The sequence below is a fragment of the Oncorhynchus gorbuscha genome, linkage group LG03, assembly GCF_021184085.1.
Source record: "Oncorhynchus gorbuscha isolate QuinsamMale2020 ecotype Even-year linkage group LG03, OgorEven_v1.0, whole genome shotgun sequence".
NCBI lineage: Eukaryota > Metazoa > Chordata > Actinopteri > Salmoniformes > Salmonidae > Oncorhynchus > Oncorhynchus gorbuscha.
Window position 1 is genome coordinate 80,659,053 of NC_060175.1, and position 17,719 is coordinate 80,676,771.

Sequence of the window (17,719 nt, forward strand, 5' to 3'; positions counted from 1 at the left end):
CTCTTCGCATTGCTGTAGGGAATCCCAGGCGGGCTCCTGCACTCTCTCCGGGTCGGCCGCCCACCTGTCGATTTCTTCCAAAGTCGTAATCCATGCCTCTACCGTCCACAACGTCCTCCTTTAGATCCTGCCAGTTTACACACTGCTCGGTCTGTGAGTGGTGGGTGTTTCTGTAACGGCGTTCGTCTGTTGAAGGAAGAGAGTCGGACCGAAATGCAGCGTAGTGGTTACTCATGACTTTAATGAAGGAAAACGGAACGATACATGAAATAACTCATAAATACAAAAACAACAAATGGAACGTGAAACCTATTACAGCCTATCTGGTGAACACTACACAGAGACAGGAACAAACACCCACAAAATACAAAGCGAAACTGAGGCTGCCTAAATACGGTTCCCAATCGGAGACAATGAAAAGCACTTGACTCTAATTGAGAATCGCCTCAGGCAGCCAAGCCTATACCACACCCCTAATCAGCCGCGATCCCAAATAATACAAACCCCAATACGAATACAACATATAAACCCATGTCACACCCTGGCCTACCCAAACATATAACAAAAACACAAAATACAATGACCAAGGCGTGACAATAATATAGAGAATGCAAACAAATACTGCATTCAACTCATCCGTGCACAATTCAAAGTTGCTTAGGGATGTGACCCTTTTTAATTTTTTTGCATAAAATGACATACCCAAATCTAACTGCCTGTAGCTCAGGACCTGAAGCAAAGATATGCATATTCTCAATACCATTTGAAAGGAAACACTTTGAAGTTTGTGGAAATGCAAAATTAATGTAGGAGAATAACACACATTAGATCTGTTAAAAGATAATACAAAGAAAAAAACATGTTTGAAATGCAAGAGAAAGGCCAATATGACTTAGGAATATAGCCGCAATTTCGACAGTATATGTTCAAAGTTTTAGACTGATCCAATGAACCATTGCATTCTGTTCAAGATGTTGTATCAAGACTGCCCAAATGTGCCTAATTGGTTTATTAATACATTTTAAAGTTCATAATTGTGCAAACAATTCTCAAACAATAACATGGTATTCTTTCACTGTAAATTGGACAGTGCAGTTAGATGACCAAATGTAAGTTTTCTGTCCATATTAGATATGTCTATGTCCTGTGAATTTTGGTTACTTACAACCTCATGCTAATCACATTAGCCTACGTTAGCTCAACCGTCCGGCAGGGGATACACCGATCCTGTAGAGGTTAATTTGGCTACAATTTGTTCATCAATGTTGATTTAATTAACTTGCTGGTGGTCCAATATGATGCGTCAGCTTGCCTGCCTGTCGAACTATCTGCGACTACAGAATGCCTTCTTGTTATGCTATTAATAATGTACTTGAAGATAAAACTCTGGGAAACCTTTAAAAATAACTGCAGTAGTGAATAACACATGGTAAGTTTAAAAGAAAGCCATCATGTTTATTTGTACAACGGTTCTTGGCCAACATTTCACGAGTGCATAAAATGTTTTATGTCGCAGAGGGGCCAGGCTATGGGTGTAGTCTATATTCTTGTATAATCTTTACTGCAAAATTCAGACAAATACATCAGTCTACACCATTTAGGAAGAAAAAGTAGTGACCAAGATGTTTGATTTTTTAAACGAATTAGATATTATTAGTAGTATCTTTGGTAGAGCACGCATGGCTTGCCTCACTCCGTCTGACAGTCAAAAGTGAGGTTTTGAGACTGTTCATGAAAGTAACAAAGTAATATAACGTTACTTTCTATGCAAAGTAATATTGTAACATTACTTTTGTTACATGTTCTTATAACTAATCACAACACTGCCTAGGACTAAATACCCTTTAAAAAAAAAACCAAAAAAAATCTGATAAATAAACAAACTGCAAATTAACTTTTACATTATTGGGGTAATTTTGTGAATACTAAACATTGTACATAATATCGTCTTGATTACAACTAGGGAATCTGGAGGCACTGCATTTCAGACAGGCAGAGGCACAGACTGACAGACAGGCAGGCAGGCAGAGGGACAGACAAGCAGGCAAAGGGACAGAGACAGGCAGCAGACAGATATGCAGGTAGAGGAACAGACAGAGGCAGAAAGACAAGCAGACAGAGGGCCAGACAGACTACAACATTTATTGGTACTCCTGCTCACATGTGCTGTAATTCTGTTCTTGACATAATACTTCACTGCCCGCCAGTCCCGCTCTCTGAGGGCTTGTGGCACTGCCTTGATGCATGCAAGAGTCTGCATTCCCTGGAGCTCCAGAGTCCATGAATTGAATATATGTTTCTTCCACTGTCCCTTTGTCCTCCTCACTCCACTTCCTCTTCTTAGAACCTTGGGACAAGTAAACAACAATTAAAAAATATTTGAGGCATTTTTGCTGCGTCACCATACATCATGCTGTATTTGAATTCTATGCATGTGCTTTTGCTGCTTAACTGAAGTTATGTGTTATGTTGCATGCTGTTTACAAACTGGATACATTTTATTTTTTAAACATTTCAGTCATTTAGCAGACACTCTTATCCAGAGCGACTTACTTAGGGTTAAGTGCTCAAGGGCACATCTACATATTTTTTTAACTTGGAGATTCGAACCAGCAACCTTTTGATTACTGGCTTAACGCTCTAACCACTAGGCTACCTACCTTCCTTTATTGTTCTGAGTCTCCTACCTCCACCCCAGTCTCCACCTGCTTTGGGTCTGCTCTATCCCTATGGGGAATGTAGATTATTCCATTCTCTACCTATTTTTTTCATTTAATTGTGAACTTTCTTATGGTGCTTTTGTTGTAGGGAGTATCCCAAAAGGATCAGAGTCCATACTCAATATATTGCCATTATACATTATATACATTATATTTGATTCAATAAATTGTTAAAATGGCCAAATCTTAGTTTCTTACAGAATGAAGTTTCAGAGCCTCTAGAGAGTTTTAGAGATCTTAGAATAGGAGAGACTATAGAGGCCGCCATGGCCTCCCGTATCCTATGACATGCCCACCCACCAGGGAGCCAGGGCCAGCCAATCAAAATGTGTTTTTCCCATCAAAAAGAGATTTATTACAGACAGAAATACTCCTCAGCACCCCCACCAGCACAAAATGCACCTGTGTAATGATCATGCTGTTAATCAGCTTCTTGATATGCCACACAAGTTGGGTGGATAGATTATCTTGACAAAGGATAAACTGCTCCCTAACAGGGATGTAAACAAATTTGTGCATATAATTTGAGAGAAATAAGCTTTTTATGCATATGGAAAATGTCTGGGATCTTTTATTTCAGCTCATCCAACATGGGACCAGCACTTTACATGTTGCGTTTACATTTTTTGTTCAGTGTAGAAACAATAACGTTTACTCACTCTCTTACTTTCATGTAGGCTATTTTTGCTTTGACCACATTGATTCGGATGGGGTTTCTCACGATCCGCAAATGCGAGTTGTAGTTGCCATTTACCGATGGGAAAAACAAATGCTATTTGTTGAGAATTAGGAGTACAGTAATACTTCAGGCATTTCTGGAAAGCACTGTTTTGCCCCCTTGATAGTTATGATGGGTAGAAAAATTACTGTGATATGTTGTTGTCCCACCTAGCTATCTTAAGATGATTGCACTAACTGTAAGTTGCCCTGGATAAGAAAGTCTGCTAAAAGACAAAAAAATATAATAAATTGCTGTGGCTAAAACTACACTAAAATTGTCCAGAGTTTTAGATAACTAAAACTATCGAGAGATGAAATTATTCAAATGTGACTAAGACTAAAACAGCTAACAAAATGAACACTGGTCTCGCTGAGTCTCTCTTTAAAAAATTGGAACATTGCATTATAAGAATGTAATTGTTGGAGCATGAGTAATGAAATCACGAGTGTGTGGATTACTTGTTCATTTTTAGAGCCACAAATTGAGACTCCTTCAGCAAAGTGGCTGAGTACTACTTACTAAAGAACAGAGCTCTAAGATCTGGCTTGGCAGGAAATAAAAACCACTAATTCACCAACCACAGTCTACTTGCAAGGACTAATATGTCTATAATAAAAATGTTTGTGGGAGTAAACAGAGAAACTATTTTGACATGACTAAGTGCTGGAAATGCATGCAGACATTTTGGAATAGTAGAGACTAAAGAGCCAAGTGGAAACAGGAACAAACACATCAATAAGATTAATTTGGGCAGGTTCCTTACCTGATCTTCCTGCCATGGCCTCCCGTGTCCTCTCTGGTGAGCCAATGGAAACACATGAATACAAATTCCTAAATCCCATGGATCAGTATTGAAATCCTACAACATGCTGTCTGCATATACAGTATCAATTAAACTGTTGGCCCTAAGGTACAATGTGTGTCATTTATGAATATGTTATGGCTGGAAATTAAAATTGAACAAGTTTCTCAAATCTGCTGGGCCTTAAATGCTTTCATTCCACATCAAAATCTTTACCTTGTGGCTCACATGACCTTCCAGGAGTTTCTTCAGTAAAGTCTGTATCACTCTCTTCATCCAGCTCAACACACTCTGAAATACAAGCAAGCAAGAACATCTCTTAGCAAGGAGAGCGAAATAGACAGGTTGCTCAGAAAAAGTCACCATGACAGGGTTGAGGTACCAGGTTCAACTTGACAGATTGTTACATACCCACTGGACTGATGTGGATCTGGTCAAGACCTTTCCCCTTGAATTCGTTTAGCCTTCCCTGCTCCATCGCCATGAGGACTTTGGTGATTTTTGCCAGCTGAAGTGTTCCCTCAGGTAACCTGTAATATTTCTTGTCCATCTGTAGATCATGTCCCAGGAAATCGGCTAGCAGGTCCATGTCGGTGTCATTTAAGTTGAGTACAGTAGACATCATGGTGATGTGTTTACGCAACTTGGTGGACGAGAGGGATTCTGGACATTTAGCCCCACACTTCTTGGCAAAGAGACGCAGGCAGTCTGATCCGCTGAATGATGTTGGACAGCCTGGAATGGCGAACATATAGATGTTCTCCTTCAGAACGCTGCAATGTTCACGCTTCTCTGCAAGCAGCTCCATTGATTTGATCATTGTAGGGGATAGAAGCACTGTGACTTTTCTTGATCGCTTTCCACATATTTCTATGCGACTAAAATGTTGGCATAGCGCCCGTTCAACATCTGAAAGGGAGTTCCCATAATCGTCATGTAAAGCAGTTTTGTCTCGAGACACGAATGAGGCCACTGTCATCAGGGAGGCATTCCCCAGTCTTTTTCGGTTAAAGACCGTCATTTGTGACAGAGTGACTTTAGCCAGCTGTGCCCACGTCTTCCTGTTAGGTTCTTTGGAAAGTTGGCTGTAGCATGTTTTCTGTTTTTCTTGAAGGTGGATGTGCAGTTTCTTGACATCTTCAGCAAATGTCAAGATCAGTGGAGCATTGAACTTATTTTCTTCAAATGTTTTGTGAGCATGACACGAAATGTACTCTCTCCAGCATGTCTTATAGATATGTTTGAAGTCCTCTACCTTCTGAGCCTTTTTCTTGTTACCGGAGACCCTAGCCTCACAACTAACTATGTCTGCAACCTTCTGAAGGTTATGGCCAAGTTTTAAGGCTAGTGAAGGTGTCTTTAGTGTATTCTTATCACTGTCAAAGCCACAAACAGCTTTCACTGCACTGATTGTGTGGAGGAAGTTGGCTGGATCAATGTATTCCTCCAATCTCGTGAGAGGTGATACATGCTTCCCTTTCAAAACCAGTCTCCCCAGCTCGCGCATTTTCTGCCGTATCAATTCATGATTGGCACGTCTGTGTCCCATGATGTTGTAATGTTGCTCCCCGAACTGGATGATACATTTGTCTCTCTTTATGACATCTACCACCTCATCTTGTGTCATATCATTGACGAGTTTCCACAGTCCCTTGCTTATCCCATCTGGCACAGGTTGTGCATGGGCACAAATAGCCTGCACTCGTGTTTTACCAGGTTTCAGCCGTACACCACTCAGTGGGCACCGTTTCATGTGTTTCCATAGGAATTTTCTTTTAAAGAGTCCTTGGCAATTTGCACAGTGCAAGAAGTCTTTTGGATTTCCATTTGGGGAACTGGTTTGTTTACAAGGAACTATAACACCTTTGCCTTCTCTTATGACTTGCATGTTGTGTGCTCTGTCCCCTCGTTTCCTCAGTATAGTCAGTTGGAGCTTTCTGTCCTTGGAGTTCTTTGGGAAAGAAAGGGCCTTTGCGACTTCAGCTTCACTTTTATGAATCATTTCCAGATGCCGGGCAATTTTTGATTGTGGTTTCTCACAAAAGAGACAGTAATGTTTTTTGGTGTATCTTCTTGATCCATCTTTAGTCTTTGTAACGTGCATGACTTCAAGTGAACTTGTCGATTCTTGCACAGAGGTGTCAGATTCTGTATTTCTATGTCTCTTATAAGTCTTTTTTGGACCATCTTTAGGAGCAGATCTTGCTTTGGTGGGGGCTTTGTTCTTCAATACAGTGCAGTGCTCCAAGCTGCTCTCACTGTCACTTTCTGTTCTTGACACACATTCATCTCGTGTTATTTCTGTGCTGCTGATTGAATCTTCAGAATTATATCCAATCCTGTCTTTGTCAAGTTGGCCATCTTTAGGTTCCAATCTTGCTTTAGTAGGGCATTTGTCCTTCAATGCAGTGAAGTCCTCTAAGCTGCTCTCACTGTCACTTTCTGTTCCTGGCACATATTCATATTCTGGCACATATTCATATTCTGTTATTTCTATGCTGCTGATTGAGTCTTCAGAATCATAACCAAGCACGTCTTTGTCAAGTTGGCCATCTTTAGGTGCAGATCTTGCTTTAGTGGTGCATTTGTCCTTTAATGCAGTGAAGTCCTCTAAGCTGCTCTCACTGTCACTTTCTGTTCCTGGAACATATTCATATTCTTTAATTTCTATGTTGCTGATTGAATCTTCAGAATCATATCCAAGCATGTGTTTGTTGAGCTGAAATCATGAAAACAAATCAGAATTGATACATTTGTTTTACTAAATGCATTGTCTGATCACTGAAAACCTGAACTGTTTTACTCCAACATATCAACTAATTTACTAAACCAATAACTGTGTCCTTATTATTCTGAAAGGGCCTATTTCATGCAATCAAGTAATAAAATAAAACCATGCTCCTTTCTTATTTGTAATCATTCCATGATCTATTCTGTATGCTAGTGTACAGAGTAAAACATCTATCAGGTCTCTAAGTTCCTGACTAACTCCACAGCTAAAAGGATACCGAGACAGATTTGGTCCATGTGAAACCACAAATCAGAGTGGCCTTAGAAATATGATATCCACAGTATCTGGGCCTGAGCTCAGTCTTGCTCGACCTCTTCAGACTCTGTCACAGACAGAAATATCAACTCAGGGATAATCTTCAGACTTTAAAGTTTCCGGAATGGTGACTTGCTCAGGTAGACCATTTTTAGATAGCTAAAGATCTCACTGGGCCCATATAATACATAGTCACCTCAAATTATTGGCACCCTTGATAAAGAAGAGCAAAAAAGACTAAACTAAATACCAATACTGAGCTATATTTTATGCTCCAAAACGTTTTCTAATTATTATTTTATACTGATAAAATTTCTCAGAGAAATAGATTGTTCCAATATTTTTTCTCTCTTAAAAAGATGGGTGAAGATAATTTTGACCCCTCTGTCAAAAGTTTAGTATTTAGTTCCATATTCTTAGCGCACATTGACTACAACAAGCTAGTGACTACACAAACATGTTGCATTCACGCTTTGTTTTGGTTGTGTTTCAAAGATCATATCCTTAAGACATGCTAACCTCTCACCATTAGCAATAACAGGGGAGGTTGGCATGTCTTGGGGGTATGATCTTTGTTCTTTGGCCCTAATCTATGGATTTCACATGAGTGGAAATACAGACATGCATCGTGACACGTCTCCATCGCATAGAGTTGATCAGGCTGTTGATTGGAATGTTGAATGGTGTCCCACTACACTTGTTGCTTGATATTGGCGGGAACGGTAACACGCGTTCCTACACATCGATCCAGAGCATCCCAAACATGCCTGGCGAGTATGCAGGCCAGAAACGGGGACATTTTCAGCTTCCAGGAATTGTGTACAGATCCTTGCGACATGGGGCAATGCATTATTATGCTGAAACATAAGGTGATTCCTGCTGATGAATGAGCCTCAGGATCTCATCACGGTATCTCTGTGCATTCAAATTGCCATCGATAAAATGCAATTGTGTTTGTTGTCTGTAACTTATCCCTGCCATACTATAACCCCAACGCCACAATGGGGCACTCCATTCACAACGTTGATATCAGCAAAATGCTCGCCCACACGACACCATACATGTGGTCTGCGGTTGTGAGGCTGGTTGGATGTACTGCCAGAATCTATAAAACGACATTGGAGGTGGCTTATGGTAGAGAAATGAACATAACATTCTCTGGCAACAGCTCTGGTGGACATTCCTACAGTCAGCATCCCTCAACTTGAGACATTGTGACAAAACTGAACATTTTAGTGGCCTTTTATTGTCCCCAGCACAAGGTGCATCCGTGTAATGATCATTCTGTTTAAATATCTTCTTGATATGCCACACTTGTCAGGTGGATTGATTATCTTGGCAAAGGAGAAATGCTCACAAAATGAGAAATGGTCCAAAATTCACCCAACTTATTGTGGGAAGCTTGTGGAAGGCTACCCTAAACATTTGACCCAAGTTAAACAAATTAAAGGCAATGCTACCAAATACTAACTGAGTGTATGTAAACTTCTGACCCACTGGGAATGTGATGAAAGAAATTAAAGCTGAAATAAATCATCTCTCTACTATTATTCTGACATTTCACATTCTTAAAATAATGTGGTGATCCTTACTGACCTAAGACAGGGAATTTTTACTAGGATTAAATGTCAGGAACTGTGAACTTAAGTTTAAATATATTTGACTAAGGTGTATGTAAAGTTATGACTTCAACTGTGTATATATATATATATAAATAAATGAAACATCCCAGGACCCTGTCTTTCAAAGATAATCCAAATAACTTCACAGATCTTCATTGTAAAGGTTTTCAACACTGTTTCCCATGCTTGTTCAATGAGCCATAAACAATTAATGAACATGCACCTGTGGAACGGTCGTTAAGACACTAACAGCTTACAGACGGTAGGCAATTAAGGTCACACTTGTGAAAACTTAGGACACTAAAAAGGCCTTTCTACTGACCAAAAGAAAGATGAACTGCGTGAACGTGCCTTAGGCATGCTGCAAGGAGGCATGAGGACTGCAGATGTGGCCAGGGAAAGAAATTGCGATGTCCATACTGTGAGTCGCCTAAGACAGCGCTACAGGGAGACAGGACGGACAGCTGAACATCACACCTGTGGGACAGGTACAGAATGGCAACAACAACTGCCAAAGTTACACCAGGAATGCACAATCCCTCCATCAGTGCTCAGACTGTCCGCAATAGGCTGAGAGAGGCTGGACTGAGGGCTTGTAGGCCTGTTGGAAGGCAGGACCTCACCAGACATCACCGGCAACAATGTTGCCTATGGACACAAACACACCGTCGCTGGACCCGACAGGAATGGCAAAAAGGGCTCTTCACTGAAGAGTCACGGTTTTGCCTCACCAGGGGTGATGGTTAGATTCACGTTTATCATCGAAGGAATGAGCGTTACACCAACGCCTGTACTCGGGAGCGGGATCGATTTGGAGGTGGAGGGTCCGTCATGGTCTGGGGCAGTGTGTCACAGCATCATTGGACTGAGCTTGTTGTCATTGCAGGCAATCTCAACGCTGTGCATCACAGGGAAGAGATCCTCCTCCCTCATGTGGTATTCTTCCTGCAGGCTCATCCTGACATGACCCTCCAGCATGACAATGCCACCAGCCATACTGCTCGTCCTGTGCGTGATTTCCTTCAAGACAGGAATGTCAGTGTTCAGCCATAGCCAGCGAAGAGCCCGGATCTCAATCCCATTGAGCACGTCTAGGACCTGTTGGATCGGAGGGTGAGGGCTAGGCCATTCCCCGCAGAAACATCCGGGAACTTGCAGGTGTCTTGGTGGAAGAGTGGAGTAACATCTCACAGCAAGAACTGGCAAATCTGGTGCAGTCAATGAGGAGATGCACTGCGGTACTTAATGCACCTGGTGGCCACACCAGATACTGACTGTTACTTTTGATTTTGATTTGTTCGGGGACACATTATTCCATTTATGTTAGTCACATGTCTGTGGAACTTGTTCAGTTTATGTCTCCGTTGATGAATCTTATGTTCATACAACTATTTACACGTTAGGTTTGATAAAAAATAAACACAGTTGACAGTGAGAGGACGTTTATTTTTTAGCTGATATATATTTATATATATTTTTTTTAATTAAATCTAATTTACAAAACTCTGCCTGGAGCAAGAGAAAATGCCCAAATCCAGATGTGCAAAGCTGATACAGGCATACTCAAGACGACTCAAAGCTGTAATCGCCGCTAAAGGTCCTTCTACAAAAGTAATGACTCAGGGTTGTGAATACTTATGCAAATGAGATGTTTATCCTTCATTTTCTATACATTCGCTAACATTTCTAAAAGCATGTTTCACTGTCATTATGGGGTTGTGTGTGTCTAGATGGGGGGGAAAAACGAGCCGAATACACTAGGTATTACCGTGAAATGCTTACTTACAAGTCCTTTACCAACAATGTAGTTTTCGAAAAATACGAGTTAAGCAAATATTTACTAAATAAACTATGAAAAGTTACAAAATAACAATGACGAGGCTATGTACAGGATGTACCGGTACAGAGTCAATGTGTGGGGGTAGAGGTTAGTCGAGGTAATATGTAAAGTGACTATACATAGATAATAACAGCGAGTAGCAGCAGCTTAACAAAATGTGGAATAAGTCAAGAGGTATGAATACTTTCTGAAGGCAAAGTATGTCAAGGCTTTTTGAAAATCAGGAAGGCAGAAGCCTCTGCAGAATTGCAGTTCACAGTCAGCCTAAAACATGACATAGTTGCTGCTGACACACAATGGAAGTGAAACAAGCTCCAAAATGGCTATTGTACAATTATCCCCAAACATTTCTCCCCAAACACAAGTGGTGACAACTTTGCAGGACTTAAATAATATCAGCCATTTTGTGTTGTGATATACAATGATACTTACAAATACACTCTCCACTTCTCTGGTTGAAGAAGATGTATTGTCCATTTCTGAGCTTGACTGAAAAGAAAATCTAAAAAGAACCATTTCAGGTAATGAAATGACCACACTCATATCAGTGACTTGCATCTTATGTGAGGTTGAACTGACAGTCTTCCAAAATAAAAAAGGAAGCAAAGCGCCTTACTAGCAAGAGTGACACAGACAAGCTGAAATGTTAGGTTAGGGCTATTCAAATGGCTGCCAGTTGGCAAGATGCGGCCTTTTACCAATTTAGATTGGCCATTTGCTCAAACATAAAAAACAATTTCATCAGCTAAAAATCCATGCAGAAATCCAATGTTTAGTGCCAAAATGAGTTCAACATTCTCCAATGGGAGAATCTGTTTTCCTAACGTCCTGCCCATTAAGTGCTGTCAATCAATAGCACTAAGATACCAGTTACAGCCAATCAGAGCAGCTAACAGGGGTACAGGGTCTGTCTGGCCGCCTATAGGTGGTATGGACTCTTTCACCGCAGATGTGACTACACTGCCTGAGTGTGCTTTGCGCTAAACTCTGCGGTGAGTTAAAGAATGCACTGGACTCAGTTATGGCCATCATAAACTTTATCTGATCAACATTTAGCCTTCAACATAGCTTGTTACTTAGTCTGCTGAAAGACATGTCTGCTGAGCATCATGATTCAGTGGTTAAATAAGGGTAGACCTAACGCTCTCAAGAGAGTATGTGAGCTTAGGGATGGGAGAGTTGCTTATCTCTCGACTGCCGTCAGAAGAAACCCATCACATTCTAGAGGAATTTTTTTGTTGTTGTGATATCTTCAATCACTTGAATGGACTTAATTTGGGACTACAGGGGAGGGACAAAACAGTTAATGACATACATTAAAAATAGTCTGCTTTTCCAAATCAATTTGGGTAACACTTTACTTGACACCAAGTATCATAACGTTATGGCACGGTCAAAACCATGTCAAAATATGTCATAACAGCTAACATAACTTTTCATAACATAGTCATAACACTCATGACCCATATATGTACACCTGCTGAGACAAAATTCCATCATTTTATGGCTGGTTATGTTCAAATGTGTTTTTTTCCTGACAATAACTTTCCTTTTGTTTGTTGTTGTAACAAATTCTTTAGTCATTTTTTTCTGTCATATTTCAAATAATTTGTCATAAAAGCATTATGATCATTATGACCATCATAATCATATAAACCAGAGATGTCTATCACGTACTTTCCTTTATGTCAGTCATCAGTCAAATAGAGGGTGTCTTGTCCTGTTTCTTAAATCTGCTCCTTCATGCATCCCAGTCATCAGAAACAAAGCATTTGGGTAGTTGCATGTCTGACATCAATGTGTGCACAATTACAATGATATTAAATTCTGTTCAATTCCAGAAAATGTTTGGTAACATAAACATACTACTGACAAGTAGGCTATGGTGTAATGACATGTTTTGCTTTGTGTGGTAGGTTGTGGGTTTTGACATTTATGTAGGCGTCATAACCAGCCATAAAATAATCTAATATGTCACAACAGGTGTAATTATGCCAGGTGGTTATGACCGTTTCATAATGTGTAAGGACGCTGGGTGTCAAGTAAAGTGTTACAGACATGTTGTATTTTCCCAAACATCTTTGCAACGAGATTTGGCGAGTTTAATCTCCCCACAGAGGTGATGCATTTTGTTAGGGACATGTTCGATACTGAAGGGGGAGGGGGCACTTCAATGCGAAAGCTAAACAGGTGCCGACGTCACTCACCGAGGGTTCCCTCCAGCTGTAGACATGCAAACATCTTATCTGAGGCAGGCACTTAAGTCTCTGGGCTGTGCAATGTTTTGGACTGATCATATTACTGCAGAGTAATTCCCAAACACGACATATAAATTCAGCTTCTCTCACATGAAAACGAACACTGTTCTTCTCTGTCAAATGTGCATCAACAACACTGCAGGTTGCCTTGAATTCATATGTGCCAAATGTTTTGCTCTTTCACAATTTAAAAAGTGCATCCAACTTGGAATTCTAACTCAGAAACTCTGGCATCTTTCTACAGCTCAGACTTTGCAACCGGAAGATTACTGACATTGTGATTTGACCCTGTTTTTTCCCCCAAGAAGTTCCCAGTTGTCTTGAAAGCACCATTAATGTTTCTGCACTTTAATGTTCCATCATTATGTAGTTTTACATATTCATAAGCATGATAATTTCATACTTCAAAACATGTTCATAACAATTATCAGATTATCTTGAACCATCATCATAACATGGCCTGTGCATTGTAACAATTAATAACCCCTTACATTGTCAGGTTAATAATTTTACTGATAAAAGTCTTTACAGTTTGAGTAGAATACCTCTGACTTTTATTGACAAATATCTGTCAAATAGGTCACAATGCGTGATTTCTGATTTTCTAGTTTTCTGGATATTACAAAAGGTGTACCGCAGAGATCAGTATTGGGACCTGTTCTCTTTCCCATTCATATAAATAATATTAAACTGTTAAAACTTGTAATATTCATCTGTATTCAAATACACTTATGTATGCCATTGTCCCAACTGTTGACAAGGCTATTTTAGAGCTGCAATTTGACTTTGTTGCCTTACAAAATAGCCTGTTTGGTTTAAAATGTGTACTTCATGCGGGCAAGACTGTTGTATGTTGTTCTCTAATCCTCGCAAACAAAAAACATTTGACTACATATTTATTCATTGGTTGGTTCTCCCTTCAATCTGGTTCTCGGTACTAAATACCTGGGCATTTGGATTGACAAGATTTAATGTTTAAAAAAAGATATGGATGAGCTAGTTCTTTATAGAAATATATATTGCCTCTCCCTAAATAGCAAGAAGCAGATTGTACATTCAACTTTCGTGCCAGTTCTTGATTACGGTGACACCATTTACCAGACTGCAGCAGCCATTACTGTTAAACCTTTGGATGCCATGTCTCCCATAGCGCCGTGCTGTATCAAAAGGTTGGCTGGTTCTCATTAATGTCCCATAGATCAGTTAATTATTACCTTTTTGTTTACAAAGTACTACTACACAAGCTTCCCGACTTATCTAACTTCACTGTTCAAATATAAAATCCCATCCACGAGGTTGGTTGAATCTTAAGGTTCCTCAGGTCTCCACCGAACTAGGTAAATCTGCTTTTAGTTTTAAAGCACCACATTGCTGGAACCAACTATAAAATACATTACAATTGCATGTTCTGGTGCCACTCTGGCAATTTAAAATTTTGATTAGGGACCTGCTTATTGAGGAATGTAATAGTTTTCCTTGAATATTTGTGTAGTGCTGTATTTTACTTGTTTCATATAGTATTTAATTTTTAGATTCATGAAATTATATATAGAGGGCTCCCTTGTGAAAGAGAACCTCATCTCAATGGTGGCTCCCTGCTAAAATAATGATACAATTAAATAAAATTAACTGGCAACATTGCCCAGCCCCTCAACCCCTCAACCCAATACAGAGAGAGGTAGGGAACTGGCAGTAATTAGACACTGAATGCATGTATTCACTAGGACACAACATTAATACATGTAGCTAAGGATGCACAATCAATTAATTGGCTAGTAAGCCTACATGAAGCAGAAAACAACTAGCTGAATGTCGAATGTTTTTAATCAGATAATGTTACAATATCTTACCTCCACACCAGTCGGGAAAGAGTGCTTTGTCCTGGTAAAGCGTCAATTGGCCTGTTTAGTCCCTGAAAGAAAACAGATTTAAAACGACAATTTGCAACATTTCCTGGCTAGCCAAATAACCAATTCAAGATTTAAAAAATAAGCGGTTGTTTGTAGTTGACACATTCTCGAATGTACAATTAACTAGTTAGTTTAACTTTGGTTGTTTATCTAAACACCACCTGCTGGCAATCAGCAGGGACATAAACGTTCAGCCTGCTGCAGAGACCCTACCCATGGTCTCTCTCGTCTAGAGCAATGGTTAAATTGTGTTTATGAGCATTTTTTTACATCTCTAAATGGATAAACTTGTGAGAAATGTGATTATTGAACAAATCTGTGAGTTTGCATAATTGATTATCATCCTAAATTAAGATATTTAATTATTTTGCCATATCAAAATACAAAATAGGACTAATATGTAATTAATGTATATTACGCTACTTTCCATGATGTGGACAGTATATAAACTGTGTGTTACTACTACATTACACAAACTGACCACATCGAATGGGGGGAGGGTTACACATGCTTTTTACCTCAGATTGGTGATGTTAGTATAAAAGTTTATCGTCAACACGATGACAAAATATAAATAGCTTAAAACAGATCAATATCTTTGGTGTTGTAATGTTGATTTTGTCATACACGCTGAGGGTAGCAGGATTTAGAACGCTCATAACATGTTATTTCTCAAATGGCGCAGATAATTCGGACGGTCTATATAAAAGTCGATGACTACACAACAATAGACGGAATTGAAAGTCAAACGATTACTTAAATAGCAGCCAACCGTTGTCAATGTTGATACCTTATACCTTAACTAAACAGAAAAAAGTGTTGTATTCCCTTTTCCACGATGGCAGCCTCCCGAAATCAACATCCGCCATTTCAAAATAAAGATAGAAGCCTTATTACAAATTATCATCTAACCAACCATGTACAGGTTATTCCAAGTTTCCGTGTGGCCTTTGAATAGCGTTAGTTTAAACAGCGCTACACCCCAAACGTTTACCCCCTGTTCTATTGATGTCAGTATGATATCGATGGAAGTGATAACAGATAGGTGTTGTTACACTTACCTCGTTGGTGACCTACTTGAATCAAAATGCAACCCTTCAAATTGTAGCTAGCGTTCTTCTACAAATTGTCCTCCAACCAGTGATGTACACATGATTCTCAGATTCCGTGTGGTTTTTGAGTTTGTGAGATTTAACAGCTCGTGCAACCTAATCTCCCCCCTCTCGGGCAATTTATTTCAACATGATAATAGATTGGAGTGATTGACAAAACAATGTTGCGTTTCTATTTTTGTTTTGGTGACCCCCATATCCAAATGCAACATTCCAAAATGCAGCTGACCGTTGTGAAGGGTATCCTCTAACCAGTGAAGTAAAAATATCCTCATTCCATGTGGTTTTGAGTTGTGGTAGTTTGAACAGCGCATATCCCCCCATCGATTAATGATTTAGACACACTTGAGTGTGAGGGTGCTCGTTTAAAAAATACAAGTACTATGATTACTATTGTTGCACATGTAAGTGTAGATAGTAAATTGTATGTTTACGTTTTCAATATATCACGAACTGTTTCTGCATATTGGTTATTGATTTGGACACTTTAAAACTGTTGGACATTGGGCTATTTATTAATGTCTTGTCAACAGGAAGCAGCGGCAGCATTATTTTCAACTAAAGTTATAGAAATATAAATTGAATTGAGCATTTAATGGTATTGTACTGCTGAATGAGTCCAAAAACGTGCAGTGATTTATTTAGTTGGATGATTTACCAAGAATCACCAAAACGGGTTTTTCGTCCCTACGTTACTAATCGGACGGTAGTGTCCAACAACGTAAGCTAACAGTAGTTAGCTAGATAGCTTGCTTGGCTAGTGGGATGATGTTGAAAACACACTCGGCGTTGCATGCCCCAATGATCGAATTAAACATTCAAATGAAAGTAATTTGTTGAATAAATAAACGTTGTACTCACATTTCACGAAGTTGGTCTTTGTTATTCTAGCGAGAAAGCGTTCTCCCAATAAATCTTCTTCAAATGAGTGTGGCAGATCACAATTTACTGTTAGGTGAATATAGCGCCACCTTCTGTACAGGAGTGTGAGGCCTTCCCTATTAATCGAGGTTATTAATCCATTTCTCTTATCTAGGACCTGCGTTTCTGCCTACTTCTGGAATGTGAATTCATTGCAATTTGAGACAAAAATGGAAGGGAAAGGGACGGGGAATAGGGAAGAAAAACTGCCCTACCAACTAACCCTACACCCAAAAAAACGCACCACTATTCCACTACTTGGCTCTATCTGATCCTTACACCAAGCCGGCAGCCTGGGAGAACCCGGGACAACTATTGCCCAACATTAGCGTCACGGAAGCGTGTGTGGATTTTGTCAAGAAGGGATAAAGATTTAGTCAAATTGGACTTTTCGTAGGGGGTTTATGAGAACTAATAAATAAAAAATACGAGGTCAAATCATGAAGTCAGTGACCTTCAGGTCGGAAAGTCGGAGCTCTAGAAAGAGGCCCGAGTGGGAATTCTGAGTTGGATGACCGTTCAAAATTATTTTTTTTCCAGGTGGAGCTCGTTTTCCAAGTTCCCAGTTGTATTGAACGCACTGAATTGGGAAGTCGGAGATTTCCGAGTTCTCAGTTGTTTTGAACAAGGCATTCAAAGCGCCACCAGAAAGCGGCGAATGAGCGAGATTTATTGCACGTTATCGTCACAAACCTGACATTTTTAAAGAGACGGTGTACAATGTAATGCGTTTCAATAAGAATATAGTGCTTTACACAATGTAGAAA

At 39.7% G+C, this 17,719-nt stretch overlaps 1 protein-coding gene across 2 annotated transcripts; it reads right to left on the reverse strand.

The window, feature by feature from the left end:
* Window positions 1-641: 641 nt before the first annotated feature.
* On the reverse strand, window positions 642-17,157 carry LOC124032011. 2 transcript variants are annotated; one of them, XM_046343946.1, is made up of 7 exons: window positions 16,893-17,157; window positions 14,860-14,921; window positions 11,184-11,253; window positions 4,655-6,962; window positions 4,460-4,534; window positions 4,205-4,237; window positions 642-2,347 (listed from the first exon to the last, which is right to left on the reverse strand). In XM_046343946.1, exons 3-7 carry the CDS (start codon window positions 11,226-11,228, stop codon window positions 2,142-2,144), a joined length of 2,667 nt encoding a protein of 888 aa, XP_046199902.1. In that variant the 5' UTR covers window positions 11,229-11,253; window positions 14,860-14,921; window positions 16,893-17,157; the 3' UTR covers window positions 642-2,141. The 2 variants fall into 2 exon arrangements, with proteins under 2 accessions (XP_046199902.1, XP_046199903.1); XM_046343947.1 differs by lacking the exon at window positions 16,893-17,157 and adding an exon at window positions 15,981-16,065.
* Window positions 17,158-17,719: the final 562 nt, after the last annotated feature.